Source organism: Simochromis diagramma, unplaced genomic scaffold (genome assembly GCF_900408965.1).
Source record: "Simochromis diagramma unplaced genomic scaffold, fSimDia1.1 OVJJ01000344.1, whole genome shotgun sequence".
Taxonomy (NCBI): domain Eukaryota; kingdom Metazoa; phylum Chordata; class Actinopteri; order Cichliformes; family Cichlidae; genus Simochromis; species Simochromis diagramma.
Genome location: NW_024387375.1, coordinates 8069549 through 8091829, shown reverse-complemented (window position 1 = coordinate 8091829; position 22281 = coordinate 8069549). Strand labels below are relative to the sequence as shown.

General features: G+C 39.7%; 1 protein-coding gene across 5 annotated transcripts in view; it reads right to left on the bottom strand.

The window, feature by feature from the left end:
• The window catches only part of limk1a (LIM domain kinase 1a), a 54077-nt gene that overhangs the window by 9664 nt on the left and 22132 nt on the right, over positions 1-22281 (bottom strand). For 2 of the 5 annotated variants that reach the window (XM_040009035.1, XM_040009036.1), the window contains 2 exons: positions 15806-15944; positions 641-750 (listed from right to left, as the gene is read on the bottom strand). In XM_040009035.1, coding sequence (XP_039864969.1) covers positions 641-750; positions 15806-15944 — 249 coding nt within the window. The other 3 variants (XM_040009038.1, XM_040009039.1, XM_040009037.1) reach the window with 3 other exon arrangements.

The window sequence follows — 22281 nt, the reverse complement described above, 5'->3', positions numbered from 1 at the left end:
GTGAGTAATTCAAAAGTATTGTGGGGGAGGTACCATAGTTCTGTAGATTTAGGCTGTCTCAGTGTCCTCTGTCTCTCGTGTAACCCCAGACTCACTGTTCTTGTTGAATCTAAGTCTTTATGGACACTGCGATGTCATTATGTTGCTGCAGAATACAATTAGCCGCCTCTCTCGTGATATTCTTTGATAGATACAGTCTGAAACTTGTGACAAGAACATTAAAGCAACCCTGGAGCTATTGGAAGCTAGCAACTAACAATATGATGTTCAAACTGCAGCTACTGTTTATATGATAATAAAAGCATTCTTCTCCCAGTTTAATGGTTTTATGACTTGTTTCATGCTTAAACCACACTCAGATATGAGCATGTCTTCTGCCAGTTGTCACCAGTTTGTCATAATGTTAACAAAAAGCCCTTTGAAGCCAGAAATAAGCGAAATAAATTTGAGATTTTGTCAATCAACAGCAGCTTATGGCACACTTTCGAGCTTTCCTAGGGATTCTGAGCGGATTAGCTTATGGCAGAGGATGAAACTGGGGAAAGATCATGAGTACTAGTTTCACAGGCTATGATGGATGTGACACATAAAGCAAGCGCCTCAGCTTTTTTGTTTAAACTTTACAGTGACGGATGCTCACCAGTACAGTTTAGATCTCTCCACCAGAGCGTATGTGTCTCCATCACCGATGAACGATCGGCAGTTCAGACATGTGAAGCATTCTGGGTGATATTTCTGTTCCCCTGCGACCTGTTAAAAAACACACATACACACAAATACATAAATGAACATGTAAACAGAGTGGTGGAGTCCGATGTTAAATAGATTTTTCTCCTATCTAAAGACGAAAAATGTAGCAATATTTCAGGGTTTTTGAGCAACAAGCAACACGAGGCTGTCTCTGGAAAGAAGGGCGAGGTCTGGTGATTGAGGGTAATCATTAGTCTCATGCACAAACATCGAGTTTGCTGCTGCCAGATGCCCTCCAGAGCTCGGGGCAGTTTTGCAAACAAGAGAGAGAATTGAGTTATGGCCAATAAAGAAAACAGACCAGCCGATAATTCATACTGGCAGCTCTGAGGGTGAAGCTCTGGGTGTTCCTCAGACCAGAGACCACTAAAATGACCAGAAAAATCAAGCATCAACACCCCCACTTTTAATGCCGCTCCCTGTCCTTGCTTGTTGCGACACTCATCGACTAAAATAATTGATTAAGTAGCCTTCGATGTATTATTATTGACTCCTTCAGGTAATGTGGCGCCTGTCCATGCAAACGACCCACCCACTCAAAGGCTTAATGATTAAACATGAGACATGAAATTAAGTACCTAAGGTCAAGCCCATGAGAGCCATTTGCTCCCCAGAGGCTGTGCTTGTTAGTCCATTTTTTGCTTTTAGTGGCAGAAATTTTTGGAGGGAGTGGACCCCTTGACAGCACTCCTCAACTGCACTGATTTACAATGCTAATGAGATACAGGAGGACTAAGAAGGGGCACCGCGTGGAGGAGAGCTGGACAAAGAATAATCAATCACATGCAAACAGAATTTACTCATTCAGCTGTTCCGTTATTTAACTTTCTGATAAACTAGTGGAGAAACAATCACCAGAATACCTGATGAAATATTAACGTTGACTGTGCCCCTGCAATACTGCATATGATTCAGGTCATTATAAAAAGGACTCATGGCTGCAAACCTGAATCAGCCTCTAAGCAGAACTACTTTTAAATGGTAGTAAACCTAAAAACAGAGAGGGGAAAAGTGAAGATCAAAGAATCAATGAAAACCTCCGTCTACAGCCATATGTCGACTACTCCTCCCTCCTGGGAAAACAGCAGTGAAGACACACAAACAAGTAAACACATGTCGAGGCCTTGGGCTGCAGTAAGGGAGACCCCGCAATTAATTTATGGCTTTTTAAAGTAATTCAGCTCCTTCCAGCTACACAGCAATAAAATATGCCCCCATCCTGACTTATTTGTATGTTAAATATTTCAGTTTCTGCTTTTGAAGTTAAAAACAACAAAAGTTGGAGTCTACCACTAACAGGAGAATAAGAGTCAACTTGTATCCTAAGAACAAAAGAGGAGAAAATAGAAAATAGGCTCTGTAATGGACACAGGGAACGAGGCAGCTGCGAGGTTAATCGACCAGCTTAATTTCTTTATTCGTCAACTAAGCAGTCACAAAAAGAGGAGCCATAAAAATTACACCGTGACTTCGAAAGGACATGTAAACACAACCTAAAGCAGCAAGTGCTGTGAGAATGGGAGATCATTGTAAAGTTAAACACAAAAGCTGCCCGATTATTTTTAGCACCACATTTTCTCTTAGGTGTAGATTTCTCTTAGGTGCAGCCCTGCAAATAAATTAAGAAGACAGGAAGAGAGGACAGCTGGACGGAGATGAAACGGACGTGTGGCTCTGCACGCCCTGACTCTGTGGCGGCCATTTGCTTGCTATGCAGACACAACAGACACACACACCCTCTTTAAACCCGCATGTGACAGGCGACAGCTGCTCCCCTCACACTTAGGACGTGGTCTCCCTCTAAAGTGTGGATTGAGTGATTAAAAATAAAGGACAAAAGATGAAATACGAAATCACTCAATGGAAAAAAAAGAAAAAGAAAAAAAGGTTTGAGAAACACCAAATGCATTAATACACCACGGGTTCCACATCCTATCCTGACATAAGGTCTGTGGGTGTGTGTCGAGTCTGCATTAGCTCATAGTCATGCTCAAGAGTGTGTGCGATGGTGTGCGCTAGCCTCGTGTCCTCTTCGAGTGAACACAAACCAAACAGAGAACACATGTGTGCCTGGGGGGGAGAGGAAGTGGGTCCACGGGGTCCAGGAGTAACCGGGTCAAGCTGCCGTTACTCTGCTGCCACGTGCGCCATGTTCATGGGATGACAGAGAGAAATGAAGCTAAAGAACAGTTGAGGTCTAATGATCACTAATGATGTTTTTAAAGAGTGTGGAGTTTACTAAAAGTGCAGTTTTAATGCTAATTTCTTCTACATGTATATATGTAATTCTATATATAACATTCATGAAGGAAGTTGGTTTGTTTGGTGTCATTAACAGCCTAGTGTAACTTGAAATTAGTTTATTTAATCTTCTCAATTAGTTTAATATTCAGCAAATTGATAGAAGTTAGCTACACAACAGCTACACTTGCCAAATAGTTGGTACATTATTTGTTACTAAGTCTAATCATAAGAGTTATTAAACGCTGGTTCTCTTCTACAGTCTGCCTTGCCGTGTCCGATCACGGCAGATGGCTTCTCTTTCCCTTAACCTGGTTTTCTTCCTGTTAAAACAGAGTTTTTGCTTTACACCGTCACCAAGTGTTTGCTCATAGGGGTTGTTCGATTGTTGACGTTTTCTCTCTATTACTGTAGACATTATAAAGCACCTTGAGGCCGCTGTTGTTGTGATTAAGTGGCATATAAATAACACAGAATTTAATTGAAATGACTTGAATTGAATTGAATGACTCATCTCTACATCAAAACTATTTTTTAGCTTCTTTCCAAGATGTGGATTAAGCCTAATCCCAGGTAAAAAAAAAAAAAAAAAAAGAAAGAAAAAAAAAGTTTTTGTGTTCTGGCTAATCCATGTCTGGGGAACTGGGCACTTGAAACAAGTTTTAAACAAGTTTTAACCAAGCTGGGTAAATCTTACAACACATAGGCTAAATGTTAGAAGAGCTCATACAAGTGAATCTAACAAAAGTCATGTTTGGAGAGAAGCCTTTAATTTAGTAGCAGAATTTCATCATCAGCGTGTGAAACAGAATCAAGGAGAGTCTTCATGTTAAATTGTGAAAGTCATTGCTGGAAAGTTTCTTCACAATGACCTCATCATCTTGTTTTTACTATATCACACTATATGTAGATAAAAGTATCTACTGTCTGACACATCAGTACTTAAGTTTTTAAAAAAAAATTCTATTATCTGAATTTTCTCCAAACACTGAGGATCCCTCAAGTTTAAAGAGCTCACTCCTTAAACAGTTTAGCATACATTATCACCACATTATTAAGTGGTTGCAGTCTGCGGGGTTTTTCTGGTGAAGAAGTACTGATGAGGTGATGGGGAAGAAAAATTTCTAAGTAGTTTCGAGTGTTACCTCATCACCACCAACGTGTGACCGTCACCCACAGACACTTTTAGGTTAATGTAGCCTTCAAACTTTGTTTGTTTTTTAATGACTTATAAGTGCAACCTTAGAGTGGCTGTGGAATGTGAAGTGACCCTTGGAGGTTGTTTTTTAGGAATTTACAACAGTGTAATACTCTCAGTGACAGATAAAACAACAACACTGAGGCCTGAGTAAATACAGTTATAATTAGCATGTAGATTATGTTACAAACACATGGGCTGAAAAAACTAAGGCAGACCAGTGGCGGCAGTTCCTTATATAAAATTTCAAAGACACGTTTTTACAGTTAACAGTCTCTCATTTCTATTTCATACGTCATGTTCCAACCCAAATCATTTAGTTCTTGTTTTGCTCCGGTTTTGCTTCAAGATCTTTCATATCTTCTTCGTGACATTTTTCCATTTCCATCACATCATTTCACATTTTCCTCACTGATTATGTTTACTAATGAAAGCCTTATACAAAGCCTTATACAGCAGTGAATACAAAGGACCACAAACAGATGCCACATGTCTGATCGCAGACGTGAAGAACTTTCTAGAAAACAGCAGGGCCAAAGCACTGGGAAGTTGACACACTGATCTCACGTCTAAAGTGAAGACATAATGATTTTTATGAAACTATATTAACAGCAAAGTAAATGTGAGATGTTTAATGAGAAAAAACTTGAATATATTTGAATATATTGTTTTTTAACTTATCTATTTAAGGAATACATTAGTGGAAATCTGATGCCTCTGGGACACCACAGGAACACAGTCAAAGGATAACGTCACTAGGCGCTTGCAGGTCTGCATATCCAAACCATTGACTATTTGTACAAATTTCCTAGGCATACACACCAAACATGAATAAAGGTGCACCCATTCTGAAACAGAACCCCTGCAGCTAGAAGCACCGGTTGGATCCTCTGACTTAACAACACTCTTGCAAAACGTGAAAGAATGACCTCATATCAACAATGCAAAGGGTGACTCTGAATGGACTCACAGGATTATAGGAGATCTGGCTTTGCTTAAACCCGTCCTTGATGTAATGAACTTTCCTCTGAGGCATCCTGCATGAGCTAAACAGAAATACGCAGTCCATATGTGACTGAGTTCACTGAAAGCAAAACAAAATTTTAATAGCTGTGTTTAAAAAAAATGACATCATGTGGGGGAATAGTCAGAAGAGCATGTGTATCTGATACCTGATTTGCTGCACTGAGATTGAGCTACAACTGGGTCAAATACTAAAATCTGTCAAAGGGATTTCCTAAAGCTTTAACACAGAGTATGATCAAGATGCTGCACAAAACTGCAATCAAAGCTGGCTAAACAGAAATCAAGTAAAAAGATGATGAAGCTACAGTACACATCATTTAAGCAAACATAATTAGACTGAAAGGCTGACAGGGAAGACAGTGGGTCACACTGATGCTGTCTGAATGGAAACCCCCTACCGTCACAAACCGTACAGTGCCACAGCATACCCTGGCCTCCGCTTTGGAAAGCTGCTATTCAGCCTGTCGGCCCCCCTCCCTCTCTTTCTGCAAGTCTCAAATCCACTTTCATTAAAAATAAATAAATAAATGAAAATGTCCTGACAGTGATTTTTAAAAATAATCTTTTTGAATGTGCTAGCACTTTTATGTGAGGAAGAACGCATCCTAAAAATAGCATGTGTGCCATGGCTCATCACATTTTCATGACACCGGAGCAGAAAAAAAGACGCATATCTGTAATTAGAAAAAGCAATACACTGACCCAGTTTAAAGGGACACACAAAACACACCATATTTCATGCTCTGGCTTTAACATTAAAGAGGCATGCTGGAACAAGACTGTGCAGAAGCAACCGGCAAACTATCTGAACCAGCTTAGAGACCTGCTTCGCTGCCTCCCCGCCGGCTCATGAATACTATAAATCAATCAGAAGACACCCAGAGTGTCAGCATCAGCATCAGCAGCAGCGAATAGGCTCACCTTCTTATCCCTTTTCCACAGCCTGAGACAGCAGAAGCTCCAGAAAAATAAATCTCCCACCATGTCAACGGGAGCCGGCGTCTCTCCTCTTCGCTGTTCTAGTTCATTCTACTGAGGCAGGCGATTTCCCCCGCTGTCATAACAAAACACTGGCAGCAGCCAAAGCAGGCAGCAAGAGAGCACTGAGAGGGGGAGGAGAGAGCGAGCAGCCCACGCCTATGCAGCTGAGCTCATCTCTGAATCAGTGCCACTCCTCCTCTCCCCCTCAACCACTCTGCCTTCCCCTTCTCTCTCGCTCACTTTTGCTATGACATCATCGTTTCCTGTTTGGCCCAGCCCACTCTTGTACACGCTGTCAGCTTGCCGGCTGCTTCGCACCCCCTCCGCCCAACCCCCCACGGTGTCTTCAGAGAATTCCTTCCCTCTCCCCTTATTCCTATAATCACATTTTGAAAGCGGCAACAGTCACAGGCCTGACTTATTGAATGTTATGCTATAGAAAGTTGGTGGTTTTTTTTAGGTTGGACTAATTTGTTTGTGTTGCATGTTTAATTTAGTGTTGTGCTGAACTAGGTAAAGTGAATACACTGGGCTTGTTATTTTCTTCCTTTAAACAAAAAAACTTGATAAAATTGCAATTACTGATTATTTTCAAATCTCAAATATTAATAGTAAAGAAAACCACAGTGAAAGCAAGCCACAAGCTTACTATTCAACCAAATCAACAAAACTAGTAAAACCCAAGTAAAAATAATACAGCCTAAAAATAATAACGTAATAGCAGCAAACATTTTAGAAGTTAAACCTTTAAAAACTGTTTAATATAATATTTAATATTTTATTTTAAGTGTTTTTTCTGACCAACTAAAGCTTCATTCAACATCCTGCAGATCGATGGAAATGCATAACTAAATAGTAAATACTTTTAAAGTCTTGTCCTATGCTAATGTCAGATTACAACAGGCAGGATTTCACCACATAAAGTTGAAAAAAAGTTCAGAGACAGCTCTTTGTTACATATACTGTAAAATAGGTGTGTCCTATTGCGCTTTTCCCGTCTTAGCTTGTACAGAACAGTTCGGCACAAACATGTCGTGCATGCCAAGAAGTCCAAGTCTCTGCCCTCACTTTAGACCGGTGCTGGAGGACCATCTGAGTGTGTACTGTGCAGATATTAATAGACATTCAGACCCATTCAGGCTAAAGTGGTGGAGACAGACTGCAGTGAGAGACAGCTGCCAGGCAAGCATATGATATGGATTCATATTATCTTAATAATGTGATTATTGGAAGGTCTAGTGACAAAAAGCTTTTATAATGATTCCAAACTTTGCTAATCTAATAGCAATACACAGTACATGGGAGTCAAGATTCAATATAAAGAATGTCTCTTGCAAAAGGTCCTAGGCCAAGTCAGCATTAACCAAGCAGGGTTTTTGTTGGTAGGAGAGACTGAAGCTCTAGGAAAATAATCAGTAAAGGTTTTCACACAGAAATGTAAACAAATTATATAACAAGGCATACACAGTTCTCACAGATATATGTTAATGCTAAGTCAGAGACAGAGCTCCTGGGATTCTTTAATTTTAACCTTTACACCCACTTAACAATCTCACTTGTGACACTGTAGCCAGGATGTAAAGTGTACAAAAGTATGGTTAGTTACACTCACTGGACACTTTTTAGATATACCTATTTAAGCTGTTGTTAAATGTCTAATTAGCCAGTCACATGCCAGGATGCATACGGCATGCATTTAGGCATGTACACGGTCAAGATGACCTCTGAAGTTCAAAGTGAGCTTCATGATCAGGAAGAAAGGTGATTTAAGTGACTTTGAATGTGGCATGGTTGTTGATTCCACATGGGCTAGTTTTGTATTTCAGAACTCGCTGAAAGAAAAACCACACTTTGTGCCACTCCTGTCAACTTAGAACCGGAAAGTGAGGTCTTATTTTCAAATCTCAAATTAATACAGCATCTTTGTGATGTCGCAGATCAGGTGATTTGCATTATGAATGTTCAGCCAACAAATCTGCGTGGCACTGTCACGGAAACGTGGACCAGAGTCACTAAGAAACCTGATCCTCCAAAAGAAGCATTATAATACACTATAGTGTCTATCTGAATAGGCAAATATTTCTGTTATTCATGATCCAAGGCAGAGAAAAACAAACAAAAATAAACAAACAAAAACATTCTTGACTGTCTTAGTATGCAGAATACTACTTAGTTAATTATATATATTAACTTATATATATAATTATATATAAGTAATGCTGATTCATCAACTGTTAGCTTCATGGTTACTTGCGCAGTTCTGACCAGGTTTAACATTATGATCAAATTTCACTATAGAAATCCAATGAAAACTTCAGCTTAACTGTCACTGCTTACAAATTGAGAAAAAGGGAGGGATTGCTACTGTGCTTATTTGTCTGCATGCAGGAGCGTACTCTACTCATACTCAGCAAGCTCAGTGAGCAGTCATTAAGTATTTGATTTCCCATCTGATAAAGTTACTGTCATGCAGTGGAGGAAATTCACCCTCTGTTCACCAGGTGGTTATTTTTATAATGCTATGATGTCACTAGAAAATTATGAACTGAGTATTTTCTCAGAAATGTCACTAGAATAGGATACAACAAGTATGTTATGAAGTAAATACCCTTTTAATTAGGATTGTGTTATATTCTTTAAGAAGCTGATTTCACGAGTAATAAAACAAACTTCCTTAAATTATTACACTCTGTGGAAGCGATGCAGAGATGTTAACCCAATTACCAGATGAACGCTGGGAAGTCTGAAATATTCTGTAATATATTTCCAGCTGTAAGCAAAGCAAGGTTCGGGACTTTAATCAACTTTAGATAAATCTACATACAAACTGCTGTAAAACAAAGAACTAAATACAATCTGTGAGGTATTCAACTAGAAAGAATTAGCAACAGGAGTGAAAAACTGCATCAGTAACCTGTATAGTGTGTGACACTAAACTGGCCTCTTTGCAGAAAGCAAAAGTTAAGTTCAGTCCAAGCTGCAGGCACAGTACTCAGAAGTGAAACCCAACAGCCCACAGCTACCCTACGGGGGGGAATTCAGCCCACAGAGGTGGCTGTTCTCATCAGTGTTTCCACACCGGGAAGAGGAAATGATAAACAAGTGTCTTAACACATTTTACTGAAGGCCATTTGCAGATTACTATGTCTGATTAAAATATTTAAAACAGGGAAGTGATCATAACATAATCTATTTCCTGCCATCAAACAGGGCACAGTGTGAGAACCTGGCCTCTGAGAGGGAGTTCACATTCAGACTTCAAAATACGATGCAAATTAAAGAGATTACAACATGCTGAAAGAGAGCTTTAAACCAGTTAGTTACTGATGAGATCAACGGCTGCTCTCGAAAAAGCAGTACCACAATCTGAACTGCAGCATCTTAAACATATGTTTTGGCAACACATTAGATGTATCTGTCCTCACTTAGTGGCAAAAGAATCATCAGGCATTTACAGAAACAACTGGCAGACTCCCATGTACACACAAGACACATCAGACCAATGGGAGTTGGTAAAGTTCAGTGTAGATCTGGGACTTTCCACTGGTTTTACAGCCAAACCAAACACAAGTATTACTTAATATTAACTAAAAATGAAAAGCAACATTTGTATACCCTCACTCAACCTAAATCTGCTGAACAGTTCAAATGAAAAACTATGTACACAAATGCCTATATTTCATTATTTAGCTTATTTTAATATAATAAGCTAATCTATGTAATCATTAACACCGCACAAAGTTTCAGATACATCTGACTGAGTGAAACTGAAAACAACAGTAACGTGTCAAGAACACAACAGAAGTACAGCACATGTTGTAACAGGGTTTTGAAATTTTCATAAAGGAACACATGATGCCAAAGAAAAGAAAAGAAAATTCCAAAGACTCACAAACACTTGTGATTTCAGGGAAACGCCTCAGATTTTTACCTCCAACTGTTTCAGTACATCTTGTATTCTAAGTTACAGCAAGGGAAAAGTCCCTGAGATTTATTGTTTAAGGCCTGTCAGGCCAGAATAACCGTCATTTCTCCAAAGCTGTCAGTAACACAACGCAATGAAAACTAACAAACAGCAAACTTGGAAAGGGTTTGGGACCTGATGGACACGCTGCATATAAACTCAGGCCATACAATCGTTTTGTTTAGTAATAATTTCAATTAATATAAAAAGTTTACTTTCTCATGAACAACCAAGTGCAGTGCTTCCTGTGAGAATCCTCAGCGCATTTTATTTCCCCATCACCTTTACACTTTTATACAACATGTTTATTAACTAGTCCTCTGATTTGGTTTGTCTTTTGTGGAAAGAGCTTCCCTTTTTTCTTTTGATTTTCCATTTTAACTTCATTTTGGCTCAGTTAGACAAACCATATACAACTATATATGCAACCTGAGCTGAAAATCACATCAGATTTACTATGCAGGCGGCCTCTTGCCAATTATTGCAGACTTTATACGGCATATTTACAGTGTACCTGTATTTAGTGCTACACAACCCAACTTAAAATGTCTCTTAAAACATTTCCACATTTCTCAATCTTGAACTGTTCTGCTCTTTTCCTCTTCTACTTTGTTCCTTCTACTTCTACTCTCCTACTTCTTCAAAACTAATGTATGTCTCAAATATGAAGCAATGTGAAGCAGTTTTACTCATTTTTGACTCATATCTATCATGCACTACCATCAGGGAGGTGTTTGAAATTCCCTCTGTAGCATGACAACTAGCCCAAACATACTATCAGAGCCCTAAACAACTATCATAGCAACAATATGAATGGAGCTTCTACATCCCTAAGCATAGTGGAGATGGTCAGGGACCAAAGAGGACTGAATCCAAAAATGAACTGTGACAAGTTCAAAGAGTTAAGGTAGAGTCTAACAGAAATCTGTGAACTGCTGCTTTTTTAAGCCATGCAATAAACAAGAATGTAATTTAGACTTGGGTAAAGTAAACCCAACTTAGAAAAAAACTCAGTATTCCAAAAGTGTTATTCATTTTTTCTATTTACAGCACTTTGTATTTGCACTTTGTCCAGAATCAGAGCTCAGACTGCACCACAGCCATCACAGTCAACAACAACAAAAGTTCCTGCTGGCATGCAGGGCCAACTGACAGCAAAGCGCTGTGGCAAAGATAACAAAGTAAGAGTGAGAAACAGTCAAAACAATCCACTCTCAACCTTTGGATAATTACCAGGCTCGGGTCGATGTCTGGCACAGTTTCCATTGGATGGATCTTGGCCCTGATTTGTTTGCAGAAAGGCTGACTGACTCTAAACTGAATGGGGGCACAGCTGGGATTACTGCAGATTCATTTGTCAGGAGGAGGAGTAATGGAGGGAAAGAGTGATGAGAGAAGAGGGAATTCAATTCCATCTGTTCATTGCATAAATCAGTGCAAGTACAGGTAGGTAGTAAATAACTAAGAGTTATTCTCTACCTGAATTAACTTCTGTCAACTTCCAGCTTAAGGTGCTGAGAGCAGCAGAGGTTGTAGACACACACTTGTTTACACACCAACAGCCCCTTCAATAAAATATAACAGCCTAAGACATACTGTTAGATTTATTTGGTTTAATAGCCCCATCCACAGGGTAGCAGTGGTTACGGTCCAAAACAATAACAGAGACACACGGAGCAATCAGGAAATTCAAAGGGAGACTGAAACCACCAAAGCATTTCAAGCTTAATATTTCATTCTTGATCCTGGAAACTGTAGTAGCCAAAATAATCTCCACTTGTCTCCACCGAGAGACTCTTCTTCTGGGATTTTTAACCATAAAAAATATTACCCTGACATGTACAAGAAAGTCCTAAAAGAAAAGCTGCTCCCCTTATTTACAAGGGATCAACATAGGAAGGAGTTCCGCATATTTGATTTGGCAGGATGCACTTTCTTACACATTCCTCAAGGGATCTGTCTTCTCCCAGGATCAAACCAAGGATCTGCAAAGGTGTAAACTACTGCACTGTGGAGCCACTACAAGAAAGTCCTAAAGTGCCTAAAGGAAAAAAGAACCAGTCAAACTCAGTCTTTCTGAAGAGTAACCGTGTAACATCTGGAATCGATGTTTTATTACACTGAAGAAATAATTTAATCACTTAACTGCACAGACTTTGTGTTTTTGTCCTGTTTTGATTAGAGAAGGATCAACTGCGATTTTTTGGGCTATCCCATTTTTGGATTTTCTCCAAGTGTGACCCACAGATACCATTTTTTTTAGATTCTGACTTCCTCTCTAAAAATGACAGCATGTGCAAGTAAAAGTCAACTTTCTTCAATGCAAAATTGAATTTTCATTATAAAAGACATTATTAAACTTCACAATTTCTTTATAATCCCCCCAAGCTGCAGTGAGTTACAGGATCTTCTATAGACAGCTAAAAATATAGTGCTTTACTCTGGAAGCAGGTGTAAATAATTAACTGAAAATGAGTTGCTGAACCCCCAAATTCAAAGAGATCTTTTTCTTTACCAAACAGAAGCTCATACAACATATTTAACAAAACAAATGTCAGGTACTTAGAATTATATTACAGGCATGTTAAGAATTTGTTAGCCTCCTTAAATGTCCATGTTCAGCTGGGTGAAGGTGAATTAAGAGTCTGATGTGATTTGTTGTCACAATTGCTTTCATGGTGTTTCCCCTGCAGTTTACTTTAATTCTATCATGTTGTGTGTGACTGTGCACATGACTATTTGCCTATCTACACTGTTGTGCATTTGTTCCACATGCATGAAACAGACCAGCTCGCAACTGGACATGTGTGAGGATGACCAGTCAATTCCAATCCCTGCCTGGTCAATTAGTGCACCCCTAGTTCTAATTCATTTTCTACTTTGACACTGTCAGTGTAATCGTGAATTAAAAAAAAAAAGTGTCAAATTTTGCTTGTATTAGATAGTTGAGATGTGAAAACGAACTAAAATGTACAGGACACAAGCGTTCTGATATACCAGCTTGATGCAAATAGCTTATTAACTCCTCCAAGCTTCTCTAATCTGTGAATGGAAAAACTTTCAGACTTTTGCACCTTTGTCTCAAAGGCATTCATATTGTTTACTCAAGCAATAACTGTCTCTGGAAAGTGTGAAAGTGAGCTTTTGCCTACCTTCTTATCTCCACACACTAAGTTGCTGCACAAAGCTGGCACTCTTGTTGCACTGTTAGTTTGGGAAAATTACTGAAATGATCTGATACACCCCAAACATTTAAAAGCAAGAGCATGAGGGCATTTCATACAATCCATAGCTTTGTGATTTGATTTACGGACAAGCATTTTTATGGATGCATCATGAATGAAGCACTGATGATGCTGTGTTATTGTTGTATGTCAATAAACTGCACATAGTAAACACACAAAGAAAAAACACTAAATCTAGGCGTTGCTTGTGGACATTACTGTAGCAGGAGAGATGAAATCCTGTGAAACACAAAAACAGCTCTTCCATGTTTGTCTGCAGACTCTGACTCATCACTGCATGATGGAGCTCAAAATGGTTTCACCGACTGTGACAGCAGCTTTTTAAGGTGCAGTGGCCTCAGTGATTTTTAAAAATAGGATTGTGCTTTCCTACTAATCTGCATAGGCGTCAGAGTGACTGTGCAGGATGGGAGTAGGCTTCTCCTTCTTTATGGGATGTGGCACAGATGTAGGGAGCTGACCTTGGTCTGCATGTGTGCACAGTGATACAATTGGACTGGCCATCTTGAAGCCTTACTGGCTCACCAATCTTAAATTTGCTAAAGTGCAGCTGCAGAGACAGTCAATCAGTGACTCTGCACTGTAAGAGAAGCAATAAACAAGAAAGAGAAGGAGAAAGAGGTAGCAATCACTCCACCTAATTCACTTTACAGTCTCCTCTGTATCATTACTGAGATTGCACAGCAAAGGGCAAGCTGTCTGGAGGCAGAGGAATGATAAAATACACACATGAACCCAAACATTGCATTCTCCTAGCTTCTGCTTCTGACCAGGAGGAAAATGTGGAAAACCAGATACTCGATATGCAAAGAATGAACTCAGCTTCCCCCCATCAAAGGACCACCAGCGTGTGGGTGGCAATAACTGCACACTATTACTTCAAAGAGCCACTAGACAAATCTTACTGCGACTACCACATTTTACTATGGTAAAATGTTGCACCTCTAGACAGCTGCAGCAAAAACCTCCCTGTTTTGGTCGCAAGCAGGTAGCCCTGGTCGCTCATAGCTTGCATGGAAGACACAGACTCTTCACTGCTAACAGGTGTGAACAGTGTGGCACAAATGTTCACTTTCGAAGTAAAAGTTGTTGGTTGCAACACCTGCAACAATAACGTTTGCTCTAATGGGTATCGTGAACACGAGATACCAAAAACCAAAACTGCTGTTTACTTTAATAATGAATGAGCTTTGCTTCATGAACAAACTGTACACACTGACCACATTTCTATGTAAATTTACAAGTTTGTTACTTCAATAAGACATTTAAGGTCAGGCATGCAGCAACTGCTCTTTCACTTTTCTAAAATAACAAGAACAAAAGATCAGATAAGTAGCTATATTTGGGCTTATCCAGGTAACATCAGTGTTAACGGTGAGTATTTGGTATCACAAAGCCGGTTCACTTCTCACAGGGCTACACTGCCATGGGAACTTGTTGCAGGCCTATTCTGCTCAGGAGCAAGATAAGAGATAAGAGAACAACATATACAAAACCACCTCAGGGTGACAATCATTCTATGGAAAAATCACATAATCACTCCTGGAATATCTCTGCTAGTTGGGATGTTGATTGTAGCCAGGAATAATAGTCAAGTAAGAAATATAGATTCAGATACAGAAAACATAGCCTTGGTGTGTTGAACTTGCTTTGTAAGGGAATCTCTTGGAAATGGCCTAATGTTTGTGCTAAGAGGTGATCTTAGCAGCATAGGAAGACTGTTTTTTGCAGCTGAAATTACAGTGTGAACCATCCAAATATCATCTTGGCTGCATCTCTCCAACCACCTCAGCAACGACGAGTTAACACGCCAGGAGATTTGCAAACAGGCACAAAACAACATCAGAAAAAAAACCCGCCATCCATTTGCATTTCTGCTACTGCTGGCATTGCACTGGCAGGGAAACTGGGCCCTCAGATATATAAAGACAACATATTTTATTACACCAACATACAATATTAATCGGTCTCTCCAGGCTTTGAATGTGTGTGATTCCATCACTAATCAACAAATAGACACAAGTCTCTTTTGGTGCTGGTATCTTGTCTTTTCTATAATGCAGCAGCACTTATCAGCAGAAGCCAAGTTTATCTGCTTTCCAGCACTGTGGCCACATCTATTGTGCACTCAAACCTCTCCTGTGTCACAACAAGAGCTCGGACTTTCACTGGAGGTCTGTAAGAAGATCTCTCTAAGCTGCCAAAGGCATCAGGGTCAGTTATAGGTCTGGCACATGTCCTATTAAAATCTACGCTTGTTGGCACACAGCAGCCAGTGAGGCTGTAAACGTACAGACTCAGATGTGTGTATGGGTCTGTCACGGCCTGAACTCAAGGTTTATCGGCAAACCAAGAACCGTGGGGGTGCTAAGTGATGAGTTAAGTGGCAGATCCTCTTACCATAATGAGGCCAGTGGTGATCGGGTCGTTGCAGCCATGGCACAGCTCCCCAAATTTGGCCCAGTAGTCCTTCTTGCAGAAGAGCCGGCCATCTTTTTCATAATACCAGTGGGACAGCGAGGCGCTGCACTCACAACACCTAACAGGAGAGGAGACAGAAACAGACACAAGAACAATTAATTTAACAGAAGATTAAAGACAAAGTAATACCACTGCTCCCTTAAACATGAATAATCCAAACATAATGAAGATGATCAAGTCCCTTTGCAGTCGTAAAAGAGGAAAAGTAAATTAAACTTTTTGACAACACAGAAATTAAAAACATACAACAACCAGAATGAAATATTTGAATTGCAACAAACCAAACCAAAAGTTTTTCCAATTTATGATATTCTAATAAAAAAAAAGAAATAAAATAAACTAACCTTGCTTTCATATTTAAAATGGGCAGACAAAACAGATGAATTAAAAATTACATGTAAAATCATTTACTGCTGATCAATATTATAAACAGATTCATCAGCTGTTATTTTCAGCACCCTGAGTAGTTCAGTCAACCTGCAGGTCAGACCTCCAGGAAAGTTAAGTGGTGCACGGCAGATTGACTTGTTATTGTGCTGACAGAACATAATATTGTACTGCTCTCTGTAAACCATACTTTAACCCTCCTAATGACGCCTTGCAGAGCTCCAAATTATAGTTTTCATAGCGATAACAAGTTCCTTCGTGGCCCCGTCACACACCACGCAATAGGCAAATGATAATACATTAACCCACAGCTTATGACTGGAAAAACAAAACAGAGTCACAGCAAATAGAAAACATGAATGATAAACAGAGCAAACACTACGTCAACCGACGTAGCCTAGTAAGCTAGGCTAAGTTAGCCTAGTAAGCTAGCATAAACCTAGAAATCCATAAATAGGATAAATAAAGTGTATCTTATGCTATCTTTATCGTATTTTGATTAATTCACAACCCCAATATCAACAAAGTTTGGACGCTGTGTAAAATGTCAACAAAAAGGAATGCAAATTTTATAAACACATTTTATTCACAACAGATTATAGAAAACATTTTTTTTTTTTTAAACTGAGACATTTTACCATTTTAGGGAGAGAAAAAACAGCTCATTTTGAATTTGATGGCAGTAACGTGTTAAAAATAAGCTGTGATGGGGTAACAAAAGGGTGAAAAAGTAAGCGGTGTGGACTAAGAAGAAACTGCTGGAGGGACACTTCGCAATCAATTAGGTTACCTGGCAACAGATTGGTAACATTATTGGATATAAAAAGAGCACCTTTGAGAGACAGAGTTTCTCATAAATAAATATGGGCAGTTGTTCACCAATTTGCAAAAAAATTGAGTCTACAAATTGTGGAGCAATTCCAAAATAATGTTCCTCAATGTAAAATTGCAAAGAACAAATATCTCATCATCTACAGTACATAATATCATCAACAGATTCAGAGTAATCGAGAAATCCCCAGTGCATGGTGCAAGGCCAAAAACCAATACTGGAAACATGACGGATCTTGGGATACTCAAGTGGCATGGAAATCACTGGATGGACTCAGGAACATTTCCAGAAGTCATTGTCTGTGAGTACATTTCACCGTACAATCAGCAATTGCAGATTAAAGTTCTATGATGCAAAAAAGAACGTGATCCAGAAGCAGGACCATCCAGCTTGTTATCAGCACTCAGTTGAAAAGCTTGTGTCTCTGATGGTGCAAGGGTGTTTTAGTCCCTGTGCAACATGCAGCTTGTACACCTGGAAAGGAACCATCACTGTATATACAGATTTCACAAGAATACATGCTTCAGACAACCAGACAACATGCAAATTTTCATTACCCTACATAACTTTAAATGTATTTATTTTATTAACATGAATTTAAAACACACACAAACACACTCACACACAGATATACACACAAAAAAAACACTCCGTCATCAGGCTGCTCCCATTTGAGTGTCTGAAAATAAGCCAGTGTTGTGGTATGGTTTCTGAGCCTGAGTCTACACCAGTTACTAAGAAGACGGTCTGATAGTGAGCCCAAAAAAGATCCATATCTCTAGAGCTAGTATATCACCAGAGTTTAATCGCAAAACCAGTCAGTCACCCTGATAGACATCAGATGATGACAGACAGAAGGCAGCTGAGACGGCAACAGACAAAAGGCTGTTCGTATGTTGATAGACAATGAGACAGATACGAGACACACAACTTCCAAGTTCACCTACAATGCAGATAGTAGAGACTGATACACATGTGAGTGTGACATTCAAAATAAGTCCAGGTGTTTTCCTGGTAACTGATGGCAGATAAGAAAAGTAATTCTATGGGAATAGTGTGTTAATCTCTTATGGGTCAGACTTTTGTTGAACACACAACTGGGAAAGAAATGTCCATAAAAAAACAGGTTGAGTCCTCCTGATTTTCCAGCCGATCAGAAAACAATTGCTTTTTTTCTCCACACTGCATGATCTTGTGAAAGTTGTAGGCACAATAGCTCTGCATGTGTCCATAAATCAAAATGTGTGCTAATCCCCCATGCATGTGATAATGCATTGGTGAGGTAGTACACTGCTGACGTGCTTACAGACTGTGAGTGCTTGTTTGTAATCTGTCTAAATCAGTGCGTCTAGCATCCATGACTAAGTGAGCATCTCTGGTCCTTCCCAGTGGAGCTTGCCTCCCATCAGCTGGCCGTCTGGGCTCATCTCTGCTCAGGGCAGCTTAAAACAAGGGCTGCTTGCTCTAAACATATTATGGATTCAGAAGCTGGAGCATAATTGACTTTATCCCTGAGCCAGAATAATACAAGTTGATTCTAGGTGAGGGGTCAGAGTAAGAGCAACTACTACGAAAGAAGGAAGAAACAAGGACTACTTACTCTGACTGGGACAGGGTTACTAAGGCTGGGTGAGCACTTTGTTGCTGGACCTTATGCCATGCAAAAGAGCTACACAACAGCTGCAGGAAGTACTGCAGGACTTGTGTGGTGGACATGTGGATTGAGCGGTGGTTGGGGAAAAGGATGTCTCCAATTTCCTGGTTGTCTTTTCTTATTTGTGCAGACTTGTTAATTTCTTTTTTAAATGAACTATCTAGGGGTTTGAATTCTAGTTTGCAAAACACAATAAAAAAAGGAAATTGTTTTGATCATTTATCCCCCTCCCAAAAAATTAAAGCTCCTAGGATTTTCTGCAGAGGGCTGAAATGTGGTGCAGCCTCTGCATCCCCTCCCTTTTTTTCTCTTTGCTGCACTTTAAGGATTCTTACTCACTTTGCTGTCTGTGTTTGCTAGAGTAAAAACTGAGAGACTCATTAATATATTCAGCAGAAGCAGCAACTTTCTGTGACTTTGCCCGAGGTCTTTCACCTTGTGTGAGCCACACACTGTGTACAAACACATGACCTTGCAGCACATACTGACACACATGCAATTTATTTATTAGACAGACACACTCAGTCTCCCCAGTGTCCGCATGCAGAGCTTCACTGCAGCTCAGCAGATTGTTGCAGAGCTGCTTCAGTATGCAGCACGTCTGGGTGAGCAGGGGGGAGGAGGAGACTTTGAAGTGGGTCAAGGCTTTCGGAAGACGTCCGCAGTGTCGAGCCAGGAGCTACTCGGCTGTCTTGGCTCTCTGCCCCTCAATAACTGTCTATCACTTCACACGTACACATCCTGAGAGGTCCTGCTGAGGCAAAGTCATACCTGGGTGGGACGCATGCAATTCTAGGAGTCATTGTAAAGCTCAGTGGGTCTGCTACTTTCTGAAATTTGTCTCCATGTAGTCCTGAGGAGTAGCAGCGTATTAAAGATATGAGTGAATACATTAGTGCCTCCCAGGAGGAGATTGCAAAATTTCTGCCTTCAGCACAAAAATCTTATCTCTGAGGTAAAGCAGACATGCAGCAAAGCTGAATTACAACCCAAGACTCCCATGGAGGGGGAAAAAAGCCCCACCACAATAAAAAAAAATAGTGTGTTAATGTGTATTTGTTGGCTCTCTTTTGGTGTTTTTGTGTGATTGTGTTTGGGTGTGTGGTGGCATTGACGTGTAAGAGGATTATCAGTGTGAAAGACTCAGTTAGAGCCTCTGCCCGTTCTGCTATGATGCTCCAAAAATCTAACTAGTAGAGAGCTTAACAGTTTCTCATACCCTGCTGAGCTCTGACAACTCCTCACTGTAGGGGAAAAATTAAAATAAAACAATATATATTTTACTGTAATACAAGCAGTGCTGATGGTTCACTTAATCTAAGTTACAATGACCTGACAGACACTAGAAAAGGGGCAGGGGTAAAGAAATGCACACGCAGGCTGCACAGACATAACTAACTCCCACAGACCAGTGAGAGGGGGCAGAGCAGATTTTAGACACCATGAATGCCAGCTGGATCTCAGAGGGGAGGAAACAACCAATGACAGAAGAGCTGAGATTAAAGGAGGGGAGTGAGTAAATCTGCAACTGTTCCCCCTCTCCTGCTCAGATCCCTGGTGGAATTAGCTGAAAGTATCTGAAAGAGGAATACATTCCTTTTCCAGGTCAAAAGGAGGCAGTTTTTTTTACCCTGCCTCTCACCTCACCTTCCTCCACAAACATCTGCTCTCTATCCAAGTGCCATCACGTGTTACTCAGTGTCTGTTGAGGCATTTGTGCTCAGAGAAAATCTTCTATCTTTAAGTTTTACACAACATAGACTATAGCAGCAGAATAGCAGCCAGTACAGATTGAAAGCTTTGCCTGGTCTGATGAGTCTCGGTTTCTGCTGCTACATTCAGATGGTAAGGTCAGCATTTGGTGTAAACAGCATGAAACCATGGATCCATCCTGACTTGTATAAATGATTCAGGATGGTGGTGACAGTGTGACGATGTGGGGGATATATTCTTGGCACACTTTGGGTCTCTTGGTACCAAATGAGCATCATTTAAATGCTACAGCCTACCATGTCCAGACTCTATGATCACAGTGCAAGGATCTTCTGATGGCTGCTTCCAGCATGATAACACGCCATGTCTTAAAGCTCAAATCATCTCAAACTTATTTCTTGAACATGACAATGAGGCCACTGTACTCAAATGACCTCCACAGTCATCAGATCTCAATCCAATAGAGCACATTTGTGCTGCAGATTTGTCAGTACAGACAAAAATCTCAGGAGAATGTTTCCAACACCTTGTTGGCATTAATAATTAAGGAAGCTCTGAAGGAAAAAAGGAGTCTAGATCAGTACTAGCAAGGTGTACCTAATGTGGCCAGTGAGTGAATATGGGCAGACAGATAGATGACTCGCCCCCTGCTGCCCATTATGAAGAATGCAGGCTTAAGTCTCATTTTTTTAAGATCTGTAAGCTGTGTCCAGGTCTATGACAGGTTAACCCTGACCACTTCTTTCTGGTCAGAGAATAGTCTTAATATTGAAATGCTAGAATAAATTAGTTTTTTGAATTCTGTATTTTGTAAGTTTTTTAAGGTTTTAGTCAAGCTCAACAAACATGAATCTTCACTGGATTGACAAATATCTCTTATAACTGTGTGGAAACATTGTTTACGATTGCAGTATTGAGCTATATTAATAGAAAAATGGGCTGGTTTGGTTAAACAAGAAAAAAAAAAGGAATGAAGTTGTTGACAAAATGTGCGAAACTCCAAAATCAAACTTCTGAGGTTATTTCAGTTCATTCTGTTCTTTCTGATGCACACTGCAAATATGTTTTATGGTTATTATGAAATATCCAAGAAAACAAAACTACAACATTGGATTTGAGAAGACTCTTTCTTTTGCATTTTTCATTATAATGGCCAAATTGGCTAGATAAAAAGAAGAAGCTTGAATCAGTGCATTTATATAAAATGTTTCCATTCTGATACACGACATATCCATAAATGTGCATGTAGGACTAACATGCTGCTAAATGTGCTGAAACGCTATCAGTGATGGATCAGATGATCTCATTGGACAGCTCTATGATGTAATATGTTTGTGAATGACTCTTCATCTGTTCGTCACAGTGACAGCCTGACCCGGGTCGATACCTAAAGTGATTAGCTTGTCCAGCTGGTATGAATGAATGAATGAATGAATGAATGGAGAGACATGTATCTTCTGACAGACTCAATTGGAAATGTAAACACAATAAATGAGACAAGACGACACAGATGTGACCGAACACATCTCATCTGAAATAACACACAGTACATTTCAACATGTAAACAGACCACATTGTATTTATTTATGTGGCTTTGAAGTAAAATTAGAATAATTAAGTTGATCAAACTTCATTAATCATCATATTTTCCGTTATATTAAAATGAAAATATCAATGTCACATGAAATTTCAAAGGATAAACGAATTAAAGTTGCTTTTTTAATTAGCAGTGATTAAACTAAAAACAGACCAATCATTGGATTTTTGGATTTTTTTCTTGTGCGGTGAAGTGAATCTACCCAGCGTTGG